The sequence below is a fragment of the Eretmochelys imbricata genome, chromosome 11, assembly GCF_965152235.1.
Source record: "Eretmochelys imbricata isolate rEreImb1 chromosome 11, rEreImb1.hap1, whole genome shotgun sequence".
Taxonomy (NCBI): domain Eukaryota; kingdom Metazoa; phylum Chordata; order Testudines; family Cheloniidae; genus Eretmochelys; species Eretmochelys imbricata.
Window position 1 is genome coordinate 34,613,709 of NC_135582.1, and position 18,553 is coordinate 34,632,261.

The 18,553-nt window shown below is 40.9% G+C and overlaps 1 protein-coding gene across 1 annotated transcript in view; it reads right to left on the reverse strand.

The window, feature by feature from the left end:
* Positions 1-18,553, reverse strand: part of KCNH7 (potassium voltage-gated channel subfamily H member 7) — a 337,214-nt gene that overhangs the window by 24,493 nt on the left and 294,168 nt on the right. Inside the window, exons 10-11 of the mRNA XM_077829919.1 lie at positions 10,015-10,267; positions 6,003-6,208 (exon numbers count right to left, since the gene is read on the reverse strand). Coding sequence (XP_077686045.1) covers positions 6,003-6,208; positions 10,015-10,267 — 459 coding nt within the window. The remainder of the gene's footprint in view (positions 1-6,002; positions 6,209-10,014; positions 10,268-18,553) is intronic.

The window sequence follows — 18,553 nt, forward strand, 5'->3', positions numbered from 1 at the left end:
CACCCAGAGCCTGGAGCTGGGGACAGGAACTGTGTGGCTGGAGGCAGGGATCAGAACCTGCTGCCGCACAGCCAGAGCTGTGGGTCAGCGCCCAAGGCCAGAGCCCAGAGCTGGGTGCTGGAGCCCAGGGGTGGGTGGCTGGAGCCAGGAGTCAGCACCTGCCGCTACATGGAAATAGAGCTCTGGGCCGGCGCCTGCTGCTGTGCAGGGCAGCCTGATGCCATGAAGCTGGGCCAAGGGATCAGTGCCAGGGGCCGCATGGCCAGAGCTGTGGGCTGGCACCTGCTGCTGGGAAGTTAGGGCAGGGGATCATCACCAGAGGCTGGGGCCATGTGGTTGGAGCTCGGGGCCAGCGCCCAGCACTGCATGGCCAGAACTGGGAGCCAGAAGCTAACAGCCGGAGCAGGGGGTCAGCACCTGCCAGCACCAGCACGGCCAGAGCCATGCGTTGGCACCTAAAGCCCCATGCTTGGAGCCGGCTGGCAGCTGGGGACAGCGCCTGCTGCCCCACAGCTGGAACCAGGAGCTGGAGACTGAAGCCCTGCAGTTGGAGGCCAGGGCTGTGTGGCCAGAGCTGGGGTGGGGGGTGTCAGTACTCACTGCCCTGCTGTCGGAGCCCAGGGCTGCACAGCCAGGTTCCTGAAGTCCTGCTGCTGGAACCTGCTGCCCAGCCCCCATCCCCCCAACGTGGGTCAAGAACTCACCTTGCTCCTTCAACACTGTGTCCCACCTCTCTCCTGGAGCAACAAGGAGGAGTGGGAAGGGCTGATGCCTTGCCTCCCCCCATCACCACCCAGGAGGCTGTCATGGCTGCATGAAAAGCCCCTGGTGGCTGCATTCGGTCACGGTGGCCGCATTTGAGAAACGCTGTGTTAGTCAATGAGTTACTAGCTAAGACCCTGTTCCTGCGAATTCATAGGCATGGGTGTCTTCCCACTGTGTGGAGCGCCAAAAGTGTCTCTAGTTGCTTCTTCACTTGGGGGAGTACGGGTGGGGCAGTAAGAAGCAGGAGCCACCCCTAAGGAACTAATGGGTGGGGAGGATGGGTGTGAGGGGATTGTCTCTGGGTTCTACATCATGGATTTTTAACACACATGATGGATAGAGTTTCATTTTAACTAACAATGAGCCTCCAATGAGAAAAATAATTATAAAATATTATGATGATGAAAGTACAGGAAATAGTTGCTCAAAAGCCCCTATCATGAAGAATTAATTTTATCCTCAAGGAGCTCTCAAATATGCAGCGTTTCAGGCCTAGCTTCAATGTATCCGTAAAATATATTATATCTAACATTTAAATAATAGCAATGACCTTTCCAAAGCAGAGTTAACATATGGAACAGAAAGGATAATTTTGTAAAGAAAAAAAATACAATTTTTATGAAGGAAGGCTCAGCATTAAAAAATAACATGATTTGTTCTATAAAGTGACTTTTAATATATTCTATTTTTTTTTAAAAACTAAAACATATGTAGAACCTCCCTGATTTGTACTTTGCTGATCAGCAACCCTTGTGCCCAGCATTTGCATACAAAATTCCAGTGGTCTCTGTCTCCTCATGTCTCAGCATGGATTCAAGAGCAGAGTGCTACAGGGTGGTCTCTCCATACTAAGGCTGTATTATCTTTACTTTAAAATATACTGGAACACCTGAAATACTGTGATGTATATCAGGAATAATTAAACTTAAATTTAAACTACATTTTCCAAATACACAACTATAAAGGGGCAGATCCATCGCGCAGTATAGCCCACACTTTCTGGACATGGCTAGATGCACTTCTACAGCATTATGGGATAGGCAAAGCTACCTAGGTAGTAGCTTCTCCCTTGTTCCTCCTCTGTTGTGATAATTAGGCCTACAAATTTACCCTAAGTGTGAGCTTAACTGTGAAAAGTGAGTGAAAGTTTAAAAAATGTCACAATAACTGATACCAATAAATGTTGAAGGTAGAGGGAGACAAAGACTGATTTAATACAAACAGAAAGGCCTACTGGAATAACTCAAGTACTGCGTTTTAAATCATGCCTGGGAAACAAGAGACGTGTAGGACTAAAAATCAATTAACCAAAATTGATGTTTTATCCACTAATTAGGTCTAATTTCCAATACAATGAGAGGATGGGCTATTCTGCCCATCACTCCCTTTTGGAACTTAGCTGAGCACTGGCTACCGCAGCACTGGCTAACTGAAAGACAAAAAGAGGGGAAGGACCAAGCTTCACCACCATAGCTGTCACCCCCACTATCTCCTAAAATCCCAGACCTTCTTCATCCTAATCCTGAAAGATGTCCTGACCAGACTGGGCCAAAGACAGGGAGCGAGGTGCCATTGCCGCCTCTGCCACCTCTGGGTAAATCTTGACCACCGCCTAGGATGTAAGATGCTGATACTCCCCCTCCACCTCACCCATGTGTTCTTTCCTTCTCCACTTTATTCCTTTGCTCTCCCTGGAACATTGCTCCTCCATGCACCCCTAGGGGGCTCTGGGGCGGGGGGAGCAAGGAGCGACTTCCTTGCATCCAGGTCACTTTTCCCACCTGGGCTGCATAAGGGGAGGGCAGCTCCTGCTGCTTGCCTCACAGCCCAGCTCAAGTGAGGAAAGTGACCTGGATGCACGGAGTTCTTGGTGTTGCTCCTCACTTCCCCTGCCCACACAGCTCTCTAGGGGAGCACGGAGAAACACTGGGGTGTGTGTGTGCAGTATCTGTGTGTCACCATTCCCCCACATTCCTCCGCCAGGAGGAAGCAGGGAGTTCCCTCCTGCCATGCAGTGCTCCGCAGGGAACAGTTTCTGACACTACACCAGCAGCGCACAGCCCCACACTGCTGCACAGCACCCACTTGACCACTGGGCACCGTGGGCAGCCACCCAGGTGGCCTACTCCTGAGGTCAGTCCTGAGTCCATCTCAACTAACTTCTTTTCTTTTCCCCAAAAAGGACAGTCTTTATCATCTTTAATACCATCTACAAGATTTTTGTGATTGTTTTGTATTTTTGCAATTTTAGTTGTTTTGTTTTAAAAATATTTTTCCTTATTGTTTTTACAATGTTTTGGGGTTATTGTTTTTTTGTGTTTTGCAATTTTTTTCTGTTTTGTTTGTGATGTCAGTTTTTGTTGTTCCATGGGTTAAACCCTCATGGTGGGCTTAGCTGCCCTCACAAATATTGGTGGTGAAAAAAGTGGGCAAGTTCTGTCATAGAGTACAAATGGCTGCTAAGTTTTACTGCTTCTGGGTGTTCCAAATAGCTCATAAATGCAGAAGTGATTCCTAAAGAACATCATTTTGTTGCTTCTTTGTAAAAGAAGGCAATACGCTTGGGTAAAAATGCCATCAGAGCTAAACAAATTTCTCTAGGTGACAAAGTTTAATCCTTGGTGCATACATTTTCACAGTTTGTGTAAATATGCAGCTTTGAATGTGTAAGCGCCAAAAAGAAGCGGAAAGTTTTCTCCCCAATCTTTACTCATTCTGGGCATACATCCAAAGAACTGATAACAGCTGGTTTGTTTTTAAACATCTTACAGTCATATAACAGCAGCTGTTTGAGATTTGTTTTACTACAAAAGAAGTAAGTGGTAAGTTCTTAGCTTTTGTTAACATCTGGAAGGTTTAACTGTAATTTTGGTAAGATCTAATCAAATAAGATTTGTAAATGCCAGCTGTGGGATAAATAATAACAAAGTACCCTCCCCCACCCTCCTCTATGTGCTTAAATTAAAATATGTTTTTAGTGACATAATGAACAAATGTCTGATCATAGGCAGAACTGGTTACCAAAAAAAGGGATTATGTTGTGATAATTAGGCCTACAAATTTACCCTAATTGGGAGCTCAACAGTAAAAAGTGAGTGAATGTTTATAAATTGTCACAATAACCACTTACACTAAATGCTGATGGGAAAAGGTACGAAAGGGAGACAAAGACTGACTTAGTCCAAACAGAAAGAACTACTGACAAAATTCAAGGACTGTGTTTCAAATCATGCCTGGCAAACAAGAGAAGCATGGGACTGGAAATCAATGAACTAAAATTGGTGTGTTAGAAATTAGGCCTAATTGGTGGATAAAATAACGAGTGGATGGACTATTCTGCCCATCAGTCCCTGTTGGGGTTCTTAAAAAAAGAGACCATAGGGGAAAAGCAGGGTGCCAGAACACCGACTGGCAAAAATGAGAGAAGGGGAAGGAGTGAGCTTCACCATCATAGCTGCTATCCCATGATCTTCATCCTAATCCTGAAAGGTGTCCTGACCAGACCAGGCCAGGCCAAAAAAGAGGGAGCCAGAACATATGGCCACCTCTACCTGGCTCCAGCTAAATCCCAACCACTACTTGGGATGTAAGACTTTATCACAGCCTGCTCCTCCAACTCTGTGTATCCTTTTCCTTCCCCACCTTATTTCTTCTCTTTTCTCTCCCTCTCCGTTTGCCTTCTGTCTAACAGGAGCCTAGTTTAGATGGCAAAGACTGTATATTTTGGAACACTGATGAGAGTCTGTGACCAGAAAGAGGCAGTTAAAAGCAATGCCCTAAATAGCCTGGGGCTGGTATGAGTTTGCCAGGTCTCGAAGTGACTGATAAGACTGCGCGTTGTGCCTACATTTTTCCAGCAGTGAGGCTGCAAGTGAGATTCAACATCAGAGTTAGAAGCTGCATGTTCTATCTTTGCTGTTCTTTCCTCTCCCCTTTTGTGTGTTTGTGTCTTGTTTTGTCTTCCAGAAAATGGGGTTGAACTTCAGCAACAACAAAAGCTCCAGCCCATCTCAACTAACTTCCTCCCATTTCCCGCAAAAGGACAGTGATTACTATCTTTGATACCATCTAAAAGACTGTCAGACAAGGGGTTTTCTCCTAGAAAAAGGAAAGGGAACAAGGGATGATGTTCAAATGAAAGCTTTACTTAATACTTTACATTTCAAATAATGCAAATTTCCCCCATTCTTTTCTGTATCTTTAATAAAAGGGTAACAAGATTTTTAATTATGTATTTGCCATGGTACTATGCAGGCTGAAGTCTCTGTATACCAAACCCCAAGCCTTGTTTAACACTGTTTAATGTTGGACAGTGACAACGTCTTATTAACACCTTTTACTCTTTGGGCCCATTTATTCCATCCAAACGAATGCAACACCTCTCGCTCCTGTTAGCCAGAAGCATCCTCCCTTTCAGCCAATGGCCAACCCTCTATTTTTTTTCCAAATCCAGACTGACACACTTCCTGGGAGAAGTGAACCCTACCGAGGCTGCACTTCCTTCTCCTTTCTTGAAGGGGGCACTGTGGGCAGGGAGGCATCTTAAGGAAGCCATTGGTGGGAGGAGAGACAAACAGAGGTTCTGCAGGTTCAGGGTAGGGAAGACAAGTGTGGGGTGTCCTACCAAGAGTGCTTCATATGTTTTATTAGTTAATTTTGAATATAGGAAATGTAGTCCAAGAGGATAGAAGATTTGCAAGACAATTACATTTGTTGTAGTATTAGTCATAAATGGAACCAGGGTAGCCTGATTCTTGTTTATTTTCTTTTTCTGATAAATATATTGACAGTGTCAAATTTCCCTCATTAAGTTTATATTCATGTTTATTTCAAAACAGTTTTTTAATGGGCGTATCAAAATATTCAAAATCCCTCTGGTTGAAATCTTAACACTATTTGAATAAAGAACCAAATCCTGGTAGTTTAATATCACCTGAGTCATCTCATTCACTTCTGCTAGGTCTATCCGACTTTGCTGGGACCACACAGGTAAGTTTTCTTGAACAGAATTTGGCCTCAAGACTTTTGCTTTCAATTCTGTTAGCCTTTGTTTTTCATATATTTTCCAGTTCTGATCATATGGAACTGATTCCACTCTCATACCATTATAAGTCCATTAACTTTGGTGTAAAAGAAGAGCCAGAACTTATATTTTCCAGGGACGTCTTTCTTTTCTGTGACTTAACAAGTACACTTGAAAGAAAATCATAGAAAAAAATAACACCTACTGTACGTACCTTTGAAGTTTCGTGTCTCAGATTAAAAGTCAGTTCTAGATTGGTGAGAAAGAGATCAGAAAATTCAGGATACATATCCAAAACTTCTAGTAGGTCTTCTCGCTGGATCTTATGCAAGTCACAATAGGTTAAAGCTCTCACATCAGCATTTGATTTCCCTGGTTTTGCATAAAGATGTACCATCTCTCCAAAAATATCATTTTTACCTGCAAAAAAAAATCAGACGGATTATTTTAATTATGAGAACTCCATTAAAATGAATGCACCCATAACTCTTCAAGAAACTTATACTATGGGATATGAAGTTATGAAACCTGATTATCCTGATTTACACCAGTGTATGTCAGAGGAATAATTCCATCAAAATCAGTGGAGTGACGCTGGTATAAAACTGGACTAAGCAAGAGGAAGATCTGGAAATTTTAAAACTCTGTTTTGAATCAGTTCTGCATTATTCCTGACATAACAGAATACATGCAGAATTTCTACCAGCCCCTTCTTGTAACAAAAATATAATCTAGAGTAGTAAATAATATTGTTCATGATGATGTAATTTTATACTACAGTAGTGCCCAGAGCGCCCAATCTGGATTGAGACTACATTATCCCAGCAAATATACAAATATATATGATGACATAGTCCTTTCCCCAAAGATCTGCAACAGAAGAAACTGACTCAATTTTCAATGTTAGAATTAACTTTGAACAGTAATTCAAAACCTCCAGAGGCAGCAGCCCCTTAAACAGAGCTGTTTTCATGCTAATACTTTTACAACTCTGCTTTCCTTCAACCTTGACACATTTACAGTATTTATTTCTCACTAAAATAGTCGTCAGTAACGTACGTGCTTGTTTTTCCAAAATCTGCATCTGATCTTTTATAGCATATGTAGTGTGAGGACATAGAAACAAAGAACCATGACTTAAGCAGTAACTAGAGAACTCTTTGACAAACTCCCTTGTATAAGGTATAAGGTATACAATGTATAATAATATCTGATATTAAATTTTGTTAACATATCTTGCAAGTACAGTTTGATATCTGTGACAATTATATTGCAGTAATCACTTTGATAACACTTGTTCACATTAGCCTTAAAATATCATAGTTACAAAATGTTGTATCATATTTAATCTATCATGACATACAGTATGATATCATGAATATCATATATCACATCAACTTCTGTTGGAGAGAGAGGCAAACTTTTGAGCTTACACAGAGCTCTTCTCCTCCTCCTTCTTCCTCTGTGTAAGCTCAAAAGCTTGTCTCTCTCACCAACATTCTCTCTGGGTCTAATATCTTGGGACCAACAGGCTACAGCAACCCTTCATCTATCACATTATCATATATATCTAAAGTCCTGCGCTGATACAAAATTTGTATCCATATCTGATCCACGATCCAAAAACACATTCTGTGGCTATCTACATCCACACATATAAAGCGGATAGCCGCAGATCTGCAGGGCTCTCTCTCTATATATCACCACATTGCCATCCTTCTAATTTCTCCATCTACTGTTTCTCCATCTACAAATTCCCTTGTTTATTGAGCTCCCTGCTGCATCCTGATCTCTGGTAACTGTGGAAGACCAGGAACTCTGTAATCACTCCACACTTTATTCAGGCAAAATCTCCGTTGCATGCAGTGAGGTATGTGGGATCAGGCCCTCAGATTGAAATGGCTCCAGAATTCATTTCCATTATCCATCTTTCAAAAATTTACAAAGATTTTGGCCAACATGTTCAGGAGCGAACTTCGATTTTGGGTGCCCATCTTGAGACACTTTGTACCTTGTTATAAGAAGTGCTGAGCGCCCATAGCTCCATACTTCAAAACAAAGATGTGGATACGCAGTTCCTCTGAAAATAGGGCCCAGAGTGTTTGAAGTTGGGTACCCAAATTCAGTGAATCAGTGGCCATTTAGGAAATGTTGACCTTTGTTTCTGCCCTATAATCCCTTCTTCTGCAAGGCACAAAGGGGACAAAAATGATCACAAACACCTGTCAGCTCCGGCCTGCAAACCTGGAAAGAGGTAGCAATACCTTATTTACTTATCATACTAACCTTGCCCCACCCTCAACCAACAAGGCTAAAAAGCTCCCCCCTGCATATACTGCATGGTTGGAATTCTGCAAATCTGGGGGGAATGGCAGTCCAGAGATGGAGGAACTGGGAGCAGCCCAACCACATAGCATTATACTCTCCAGGACAATTGGATTTTCCATTATAATGCTGAGCTGCATTATCTCCCTCTCAGAAAGGGCTTTAGTGTGCTGCTGCAATCAGATCAGTAGTGATAACATGGCTTGGCTCCCGAATGAAAATGCTGCCAAGAGGAGGGGACTTGGGGAGGAACAAGGAGGGACGGACTGTCTGTTCAGATCCCCCTCACATCTATGGGTTTCTTTGAGGATTTGGGGACATATGCACACTGCAGAGGGCTTTGGCCATGCTACTTGTGTGTGGCTGCAAAACTGTCCCAGTGGAGGGAAGGATGCATCAACAAGAGTTTTCCATGTTAATTTTCCCTCCTGTGTGCTTTTCTGCAGGAGGCAGATGTTTTTGGCAAAATGTTGTTTATCTTTGTTCTTTTTCAAAGAGGTTTTATTGCAGGCTAATTTCATGCAGGCTAATTTAAACCAGCCCATCATTCTGACCAATATCATTTTATTGTTGATTTGTACTCTCCTATGTGTTTATATTCTTGCTGTCACAAACTGTTGCAGAACAATGCAGCAGCAATCAAGCATCGCACAAGAGCCAATAAAATAAAAATAATTCCCTCATTTTTTTCTTGACTGAGGACTACAATTATTTTCACATATTTTAAGATGGTCTCCATGGGATAGATTGTTCAATCTACTCCAAGGTGTTCTAGAAGCTCCACATGGTTCTCCCTCCAGTTTCCCTGGCATTATTCCTTCCAGAGGGATAGGGTTTGCAATAAGAGTAGGAGTCTGTTATGCCACAAAACCTCTGCAGCTCTCAGGTAATACAGGGAGGTCATTTGTCTCTGCAGTAGCCTCTCTCTCCCCTCTGTGTTTTCTATCCTGCTCCCAGCGAAGTAGATGACAAAACTTCTATTGACTCAGTTCAACACAACTCCATTGTAATTAAAGATAGGTGACATTTTTTGCATGCAACTATTTTTGGCGAAAAATGCAGATTTGGCAACACCAAAACATTTCATGAATTCCTGTAAAAATTGCTTCAGTTGACCCCTCCCCTCCAATTCCAAAAAATCAAAACATTTAATTTCAACATTTTCTAAATGAAAAACTTCACTTTTAAAGTTCAAATGACTTTTTAGTTCAACATTTCCTTTAATTCGGTTAAAAAAAACCAGTCAAAAATGTTTAACATGATCAAAATTGAAATGAAACATTTTGTTGGACTCAAAATGATTTTTTTTTACTTTTCAATTTTTTAAATTACTTTTTTTTAAATTACTTTAAAATTTTGTTTTTGTTTTGATGTGAAAATTTTTCTTCCCAATTTTTTGGAATTGCCAGTGCATGGAAAAATCCATTGTTCACCCAGCTCCAATTGTAACCTCACCTCTAAGGATTCTGTCACCAGCCAGTGCCATAGGACTGACTCACAGGAGGGGGAAGTGCGTACCTTAATGCCGTTTCACATAACGTTAACTTAGGCAGGTATTTATGTTGGAGTTGGTCGGGGAAAATTCTAAATGCACATGCAGCTGGGCTCTTTGGTGCACAGGGATTCTCTACTCCCTGCATGGACTCTCCAGATCCTACCCCTTCCCCTGTACAGCAAAGTTACTTGTGATACGGACAGGCCCCCTTCCTGACCATGGGGTGAGGATATTATGTAGGTGCTGCTGCTAAATTAGTCATAAAGAAGCTTGATTTTAAATTAAAGTGACAGTCATTCACAGGGTGCATGCACCAAATATGGCAATGGACTTTTTCAGTCTGCTGTTCTATAGTATGTGCTAGCAGAAAGATGACATTCCATCTCCTTAGTTTGCAAATACATACCAAGAATGGCTACAACTATGTCATTCTTGAGGATTTCTATGGAGCCTCTTGACAGGAAGTAAAGAGCTGTGAGAACGTCACCACAGTGGACTAAGGTGTCACCAGGAGGAGCATGGGTTGTCTTAAACTTCATAGCTAAAGCTCGGAGACAACCTTTACTGGCCCCCTGGAAAGCTTTGCAGTTCTGAAGCAAGTTTTGGTTGAGGTGTAGACAAATGTCAGCTTGTAAGCATTCTGGAAACCCCTTTAGGACCTGAAGAGAAAAATGAAAGCATTTCACATCAATACTATGCAAATAATTTTAAATAACTTGTAATGTTTTCTTTGTTCCCAGTATGAATGCATTGACATAAAAATAGTGGTGGGTAGCAAGGCTGTTCAGAATATTTTCAATTCATCCAGGTTAATGAACATTTAGTTTGATCAAAATAAGGGATCAAATGGCTGTTCTCTATATTAATTTAATTTGAATGCTAGTAGGGTCTCTTGAAAGTGTAGTGCTCACACACATTTTATATTTCTTGCATTACAGGAAATATGATCAGTACATGTGTGACTATATTGCAACAGGATAATGACAAGATATAACTAAGTTTGGAAGGATTAGATTTTTATAGGTAACGGTCAGTAAATGTTGATTTTACCATACACACTCTGACAAAAATATTTCCATCGATAATAATCAAAATTTACAAGTAGGTGAAGTAAGAAAAATGCTGCTTGAGAACTTAGAGTTTGGTTTAAGCGCACTTACTTTGTATAACTTGACCTGTGATGTTGGCTATTTGTGTTTTAATGATTACAAGGCTTTAACTTTTTGACTCTCGGGGTCTACAACAATTATTGTCTGACCCCCATCATTTCCCACAACTGAAAATTTAAATAGATAAAAATAGAAAAAATTATTAAAAGCTATAATTTTGCACAACTGTGAAAATTTAAATTGATAAGTGTTGTTAAATATATTTAATTTAGAAATGTATAGCCCAGATCCTCAGTAGGCAAATGGCTTGTGTACTCCATTCAAGCAAGATTTACACAAGCTGAGGATCTGGCCCATAAGCTGCAGGTATTTGCTCATCTGTTATTCAGGTTCACTGGAATTTACCTAGAACTGCGGGATTCCCAAAAGAGACACTGTTAATTTTGTTCATGGAATGAAGACAAGGATTCTGCTTACAACTTGGTCATTTTGGGCGAGAGATTTGCTAAATTGTTCAGCATTAACCTTTGTTTTCTCTGAAGGTAATGGAAATTTTACTATTCATTTCAATGGAAACAATGCCCACCCATTGAGTAAACTCATTGTATTCAGAAACTGGACTTACACATAAGTTACTAGGCATTGTCCACTTTGTAGGCCACATCCTGCTTGTTTTTCACTTATGCAGAGAGTCCCATTGAAGTTAATGGGCCAAATTTTCTTTTATTACACAGTTTTCTTTGATTTCAAGGGGAGTTGCATATGCATATCTGAATTCGACACAATGGGACTAATCATATGAGTAATATGAACAGGATTTGCCTTCCTGCTATTAACACAGTCTATTGATCTACGACTTTTTCTTTTACAGTGTGTACGCACGCACATAAGTAATATCAGTGGGTATTTCTGTAGAGAATGCAATTTAAAATAATTCCTGTCATAACGGTATTCAGTCCTCACTGTATATTTTCTTATTGCAGCACAATAAAGGTCTGTGCAGTCATTCCTATTGCATAAATAGGTTCTTAACTGCTATCTCTCGCCTTGTTAACAGAGAAGAGGGATGTGTACATTTCTGACATGAGGCTATTTGTCCACCGAAGCCAAGCTATGATTTACAAATGAAACATTAGTATCTTTAATTGCTTTTGAAATATTTCTATGATTGCTAACAGAAATCAATACAGCTTCTACTGTGAAATAACAGAAAACACAAAGTTATAACACACATTTATACAAATAGTTTAACAATTTATGGCTTTGGACACTATCACACCAGTCTATACATCTTCAAAGAAGCCAGAATTCAACAAGAAGCAAAGGAAAACAAAAAAATAAAAAAGGAAAAGCTCCAATTTCACCACTCTGTTACCAATGTCTAACCACATATAACCAGATATTGCTTAAAGTACAATTGGTTCTATTTATTTTAATATGGTTATCTCCAAACGTATTAACAAGTTACTATCATTTACAAAATTTATCATGTTCTGAATAATACAGCAAAACTGATATCTAAACATCTTAGATCAAAGTCTGGGGGATGAAAAGTTGGAAATATTTGCTTTTAAATTACTTTGATCTGTTCATGTGACTGAAGAAAAGAACTTAATATTTTGAAGTATTTAATTTTTAATCTCTCACTCTCTCTTTTTGTTATGCTCCCATTTTAATACAATTTAGAAGAGCCCAAATGTTAAATGACATGAAATACCAACCTATTTTCAATTCAGGTGTGCTAAAAGTGAAATGTTTTTGTGTTGTTAGACACACAGAAGCACAGTCTTAACATGAATCAGATTCACTTCAGTTTTTATTTGTATTATTTAACAAAGAATTTTACTTTACTATTAAACAAAAGCTATGCAGAGCATGTTTGTTGGGTTAGTTAATATTTCTGCACATTTTTGGTTTATTTAGAGAAACAAGTATAAAGGTCATTAATTTGTTCTGACTATGAAGATGTTATAAACCATTGCCTAATATTTGTTAGTTGCTGTATTCATATTTCAATAGCACCCAAAATGTACTAGGCACTGTACAAACATGTATGAGGAGATAGGCCCTGCCTCAGAGAGATTATACCCTAAAATACCATAAATACTGTACATCAGGTTTTAAAAGCATTTATGGTTTGAAGCTATGATTTTCAACGGTCCCTAAGGAAAATGGGCACCCAAAGTCCATTTAATTGTGATGGGAGTTGAGTGCTTTTTGGCAGTTTTGAAAAATCACAGCCTAAATTCTTGACTTCAGAAGAGTTAAAATTCGTTAGAACATTGGTATATACAGTACTACTAAGAGCAGAATTGCCTCACCACTTTTATTATACTTGATCATATTTTAAATATTAGCAAATTGTGTTTTAGATTATTTGGTCAGTCTGCCATAAAATTTATGTATTCTTTTCTAATCCATGCTGGTCTTTATGAAAATATTTGGTTCAGCAATTTTACCAAGATGTTAAAAAAAAAAAAAAGAAAAGCGATTCTGATCTCACACCACTGTAAATCCAGAATAACTGTATTCAGATTAATGGAGTTACAACTCCTATTAGATTGGTGAATTGGGAAACCAGGCCTTAATATTTATAGAGTACCCAGAATTGCCAACCCAAAGTGTTCAATAATCAGGAGTTAGGTCTTCAAAAATTATGTGGTTTTTTTTTTAAATAGGAGGTTCTTTTATCATCTAGTTTCTAGGCCATTAAGTATACTCTGGTAACATTTACAAGTTTCTCTGTGACTAGGAGTAGTAAAAACTTACTCTCTAAAAAATAAAACCTGAGATTCACTTTGTAGCTATCTGACTTGAGAAGCTGGAGCTTTAAGAAAACCACTAACAATTGTGAGACCTGTGATGAAATTATGAAAGTTGACAACACTGAGTGCAACATATATAGGAACTGCTTTCAAAACAGCATCATTCTAAGTGACAGATTTTGTGATAGTCGCGTGGGGGGGGGGGTCTATCAAGAGAAGATTTTTAAATGTGTGTGTTTTAGTTTCTCCATTCTTCCCCTTCATGTTTCTACCTCCACACTCTGACACCTCAGTAATCTCTTCCCACTGGGCTCTGTTCAGCAAAAACACAGATTTTCATGTTTTTTGCAACTGAACCTCTAGGGGCTTCCCCACCATGGTACTTGAGTGTAATTCAGGAGACTCCGCTCTCCCCACAATGCTATCATACTTCTTTACTACTGGTTTTAGCTCTGTTCTTTGGCAGCCATGGGGCACAAACTCATTCCTCCTCTTTGCAACCCAGTGTATGGCATATAATGTTTGACTGATCTTATTTGGCATCCTCAGTGAGAAAAGTTAAACTCAAACACAGGGGAGGATTCTCTACGCCAAGCTGTGAGTCATGATCAGGAGCAACCTAGAAAGGAAAGTATTTCTATTATTCAAATTGGCTAGAAGATTAGTCCTTTGGATGAGGTGAGGAATTCTTGCCACATAACTTACTGTGGGTATGTCTACACTGCAGTTAGAAACCCATGGCTGGCCATTGCCAGCTGACTCAGGCTCATGGGGCTTGGGCTAAGAGGCTGTTTAATTGCGGTGTAAACATTCAAGCTATGTCCCAAAGGTTGGGCTCCAGCCCAAGCTCAAACACCTATACTGCAATTAAACAGCCCATTGGCCCACATCAGCTGGCACAAGCCAGCCGCAGGTGTCTAATGGCAGGGTAGACATACCCTGAGATGACTGGTATTGAAAGCTTTTCCAAGAATGTTCTATTGGATGCCAACCTCACCTGTATCTTGATTCACAAGGTTTTATGACAGTAGAATGAGCAATATCTATGAGTATCAGAGGAGTAGCCATGTTAGTCTGGATCTGTAAAAGCGGCAAAGACTTCTGTGGCACCTTATAGACTAACAGACATATTGGAGCATAAGCTTTCGTGGGTGAATATCCACTTTGCCAGATGCATGTAGTGGAAATTTCCAGAGGCAGGTATAAATATGCAAGCAAGACAACAGCACCTCCTTTATCAGTGAATAAATACACTTTATTCATAGTGTATGAAGAAACTTGCACAAGTACAGACAGATATCATCTTCCTTTCCAAATGCAAACAGATGGACATCATACCAAATGGACTAAAGGTGAAAAATCCATTGCTATCTACATTCTGCACAGACCATAGTGAGAGATTATGCTATACACTATCAAAAAAACTGAAGAACCACCTGATAAGCATCAAAAAAGAGTTCTCCAACCTGGAGACTCTCATAAATAACCAACCTTCCATACAAACGGATTATACTAAAATAAGACAGGAGATCTACGTTACATACTTCACCTCTCTACAAAGGAAAAAGGACTGTAAGCTGTCTAAAATCCTACCTGCCACATGGGGCCACAACAGTGGTACCCCTAACTCACCCAGCAATATGGTCAATCTATCCAGCTACACAGTCAGCCTTGCAGAAGAGTCTGTCCTATCTCGGGGACATTCTTTTTGCCCCCCCGCCCCCAACATGATACAGTTCTGCAGTAACCTGGAAGCCTACTTTCGCCGTCTCCAACTCAAAGAACACTTTCAAGATAACACTGAACAGCGCACTGATACACAGATGAACTCCACATGGACTCCTCCTGAGGGTCAAAATGACAGTCTAGACCTATACATAGAATGCTTCCACCGATGTGCACAGGCAGAAATTGTGGAAAAACAATATAGCTTCCCTCATAACCTAAGTCGTGCAGAACGCAATGCCATCCACAGCCTCAGAAACAACCCTGACATTATAATCAAAGAGGCTGATAAAGGAGGTGCTGTTGTCATCATGAACAGGTCTGACTACCAAAAGGAGGCTGCCAGACAACTCTCCAATACTAAATTCTACAGGCCACTTTCCTCAGATCCCACTTAGGAATACACTAAGAAACTGCTCCATCTACTCAGGACACTTCCTACACTAACACAGGAACAAATCAACATACCCTTAGAACCCTGACTGGGTTATTCTATCTACTACCCAAGATCCACAAACCCGGAAATCCTGGATGCCCCATCATCTTGGGCATTGGCACTCTCACTGAAGGACTTTCCGGATATGCGGACTCTCTACTCAGACCCTATGCCACCAGCACTCCCAGCTATCTCCATGACACCACTGATTTCCTGAGAAAACTACAATGTATTGGTGATCTTCCAGAAAACACCATCCTAGCCACCATGGATGTAGAGGCTCTCTACACAAACATCCCACACACAGATGGAATACAAGCTGTCAGGAACAGTATCCCTGATGATGCCATAGCACAACTGGTTGCTGAGCTCTGTGACTTTATCCTCACGCACAATTATTTCAAATTTAGTGACAATATATACTTCCAGGTCAGTGGCACCACTATGGGCACCCACATGGCCCCAAAATATGCCAACATTTTTATGGCTGACCTGGAGCAACGCTTCCTCAGCTCTTGTCCACTCATGCCCCTTCTCTACCTATTCTACATTGATGACATTTTCATCATCTGGACCCATGGGAAGGAAACCCTGGAAGAATTCCACCACAGTTTCAACAGCTTCCACCCCACCATCAACCTCAGCCTGGACCAATCTACACAGGAGGTCCACTTCCTAGACACCACGGTGCAAATAAGTGATGGTCACGTTAACACCACCCTATACCGAAAACCCACCGACCGCTATGCCTACCTTCATGCCTCCAGCTTCCATCCTGGACACACCACACGATTCATTGTCTACAGCCAAGTGCTGAGGTACAACAGCATTTGCTCCAACCCCTCAGACAGAGACCAACACCTACAAGATCTTCACCAAGCATTCTCAAAACTACGATACCCGCATGAGGAAATAAGGAAACAGATCAACAGAGCCAGATGTGTACCCAGAAGCCTCCTGCTGCGAGACAAGCCCAAGAAAGAAACCAACAGAACTCCACTGGCCATCACATACAGTCCTCAGCTAAAACCTCTCCAATGCATCATCAGTGATCTACAACCCATCCTGGACAATGATCCCTCACTTTCATAGGCCTTGAGAGGCAGGCCAGTCCTCGCCCACAGACAACCCGCCAACCTGAAGCATATTCTCACCAGCAACTACACACCGCACCATAGTAACTCTAACTCAGGAACCAATCCTTGCAACAAACCTCGATGCCAACTCTGCCCACATATCTACACCAGCGACACCATCACAGGACCTAACCAGATCAGCCATACCATCACCAGTTCATTCACCTGCACGTTCACCAATATAATATATGCCATCATGTAACAGCAATGCCAGTCTGCTATGTACATTTGCCAAACTGGACAGTCCCTATGTAAAAGGATAAATGGACACAAATCAGATATTAGGAATGGCAATATACAAAAACCTGTAGGAGAACACTTCAATGGACACACAATAGCAGATTTATAGGTAGCCATCCTGCAGCAAAAAAACTTCAGGACCAGACTTCAAAGAGAAACTGCTGAGCTTCAGTTCATTTGCAAATTTGACACCATTAGCTCAGGATTAAAGAAAGACTGTGACTGGCTAGCCAACTGCAAAAGCAGTTTCCCCTCCCTTGGTGTTCACACCTCAGCTCTCCCTGATTGAGCTAACCTCGTTATCCCTAGCCTGATTCTTGCTTGCATATTTATACCTGCCTCTGGAAATTTCCACTACATGCATCCAATGAAGTGGGTATACACCCACGAAAGCTTAATATCTATGAGGTTTAACCTCAGGCAACCATCTTATTTTTATGCTTGCTACTGATAGATACAATTAATAATTAGGAAAAGTGGCCCGTGTTTACTGTCTGAGACAATAATAATGTACATGATGAGCCATGTGGGTTTTGCATTTTCTGTTGAACTACTGAACAGTTTTTTGATATGCCATCAACTTCTGTCCCTGACAAGATACTAGGGAAGTACTCCAATTGGTGCAAATCAGGATACTGCTACAGCAGTTATTTCCATTATTGCTTTATTGGTGGGATGATACTCATGAAAAACCCACAAATACATCAGTAAAGTCAAAGGACTACTGTGTAGTTAATGATGAGTATTTCAAGGCAACCACTGTTTCACAGTGTCTTTTGCATCCCTTAACTGAGTCTCCTTTCCAGGTTGGTCAGGATTATTGCACAGTAAATCCTCTATAAATGAGCAATCATGAAGAAACACTTGCATGGGCTAGCCTTACAGCTTTTTTTGCACCATGCTAACAGGCCTTTTATTAATATGTTTTGACTCATGTGATTTGAAACAACTTGCATTATTTTTCAACCTTTATTTGTGAGCTGACTGGGCTGGCAGGAAACAGAAGAATGGTACTGGGTTATCTTTGATTATATCTAACAGTTGAGGTGTTGTACAGAACCAGCAGATGCAATGTGTTTTGTTTCTTTGTTTTTATCTTCACTCTACTTGCCCCAAAATGCCACATTCCATGTATTTTTGCTGACCATTTCAAGCTACATTGCTTTTACATATTGCATGTTCATTGGGACAGGTGTGGTACATGATTTGTGTTTCATATTCAGTGGTAGTGCTTTCACACTCATTGGAAATTCAGTTTTTCTTTCTGTCAGGCATAGGCTTGCCTTTGGAAGGAAATCTTTGAGGGATGTGATATCCTTTTTCTTACATATATTTTGATTCCACAAGCAGTACATGTTGCAATACACTGGTCCTAGTGGCAGTCTGTGGTGCTCCTTGTACTGTGTGTCTCTCCTCCAATGGTTCAAATTGTCTCTTTTGATACTGACATGATCAACCATAAAGCAGCATGCACTTGACACTCAGCGTGGACTTTCTGCAGAAGAGATCACACTAACTATGTTAGGACGACTGC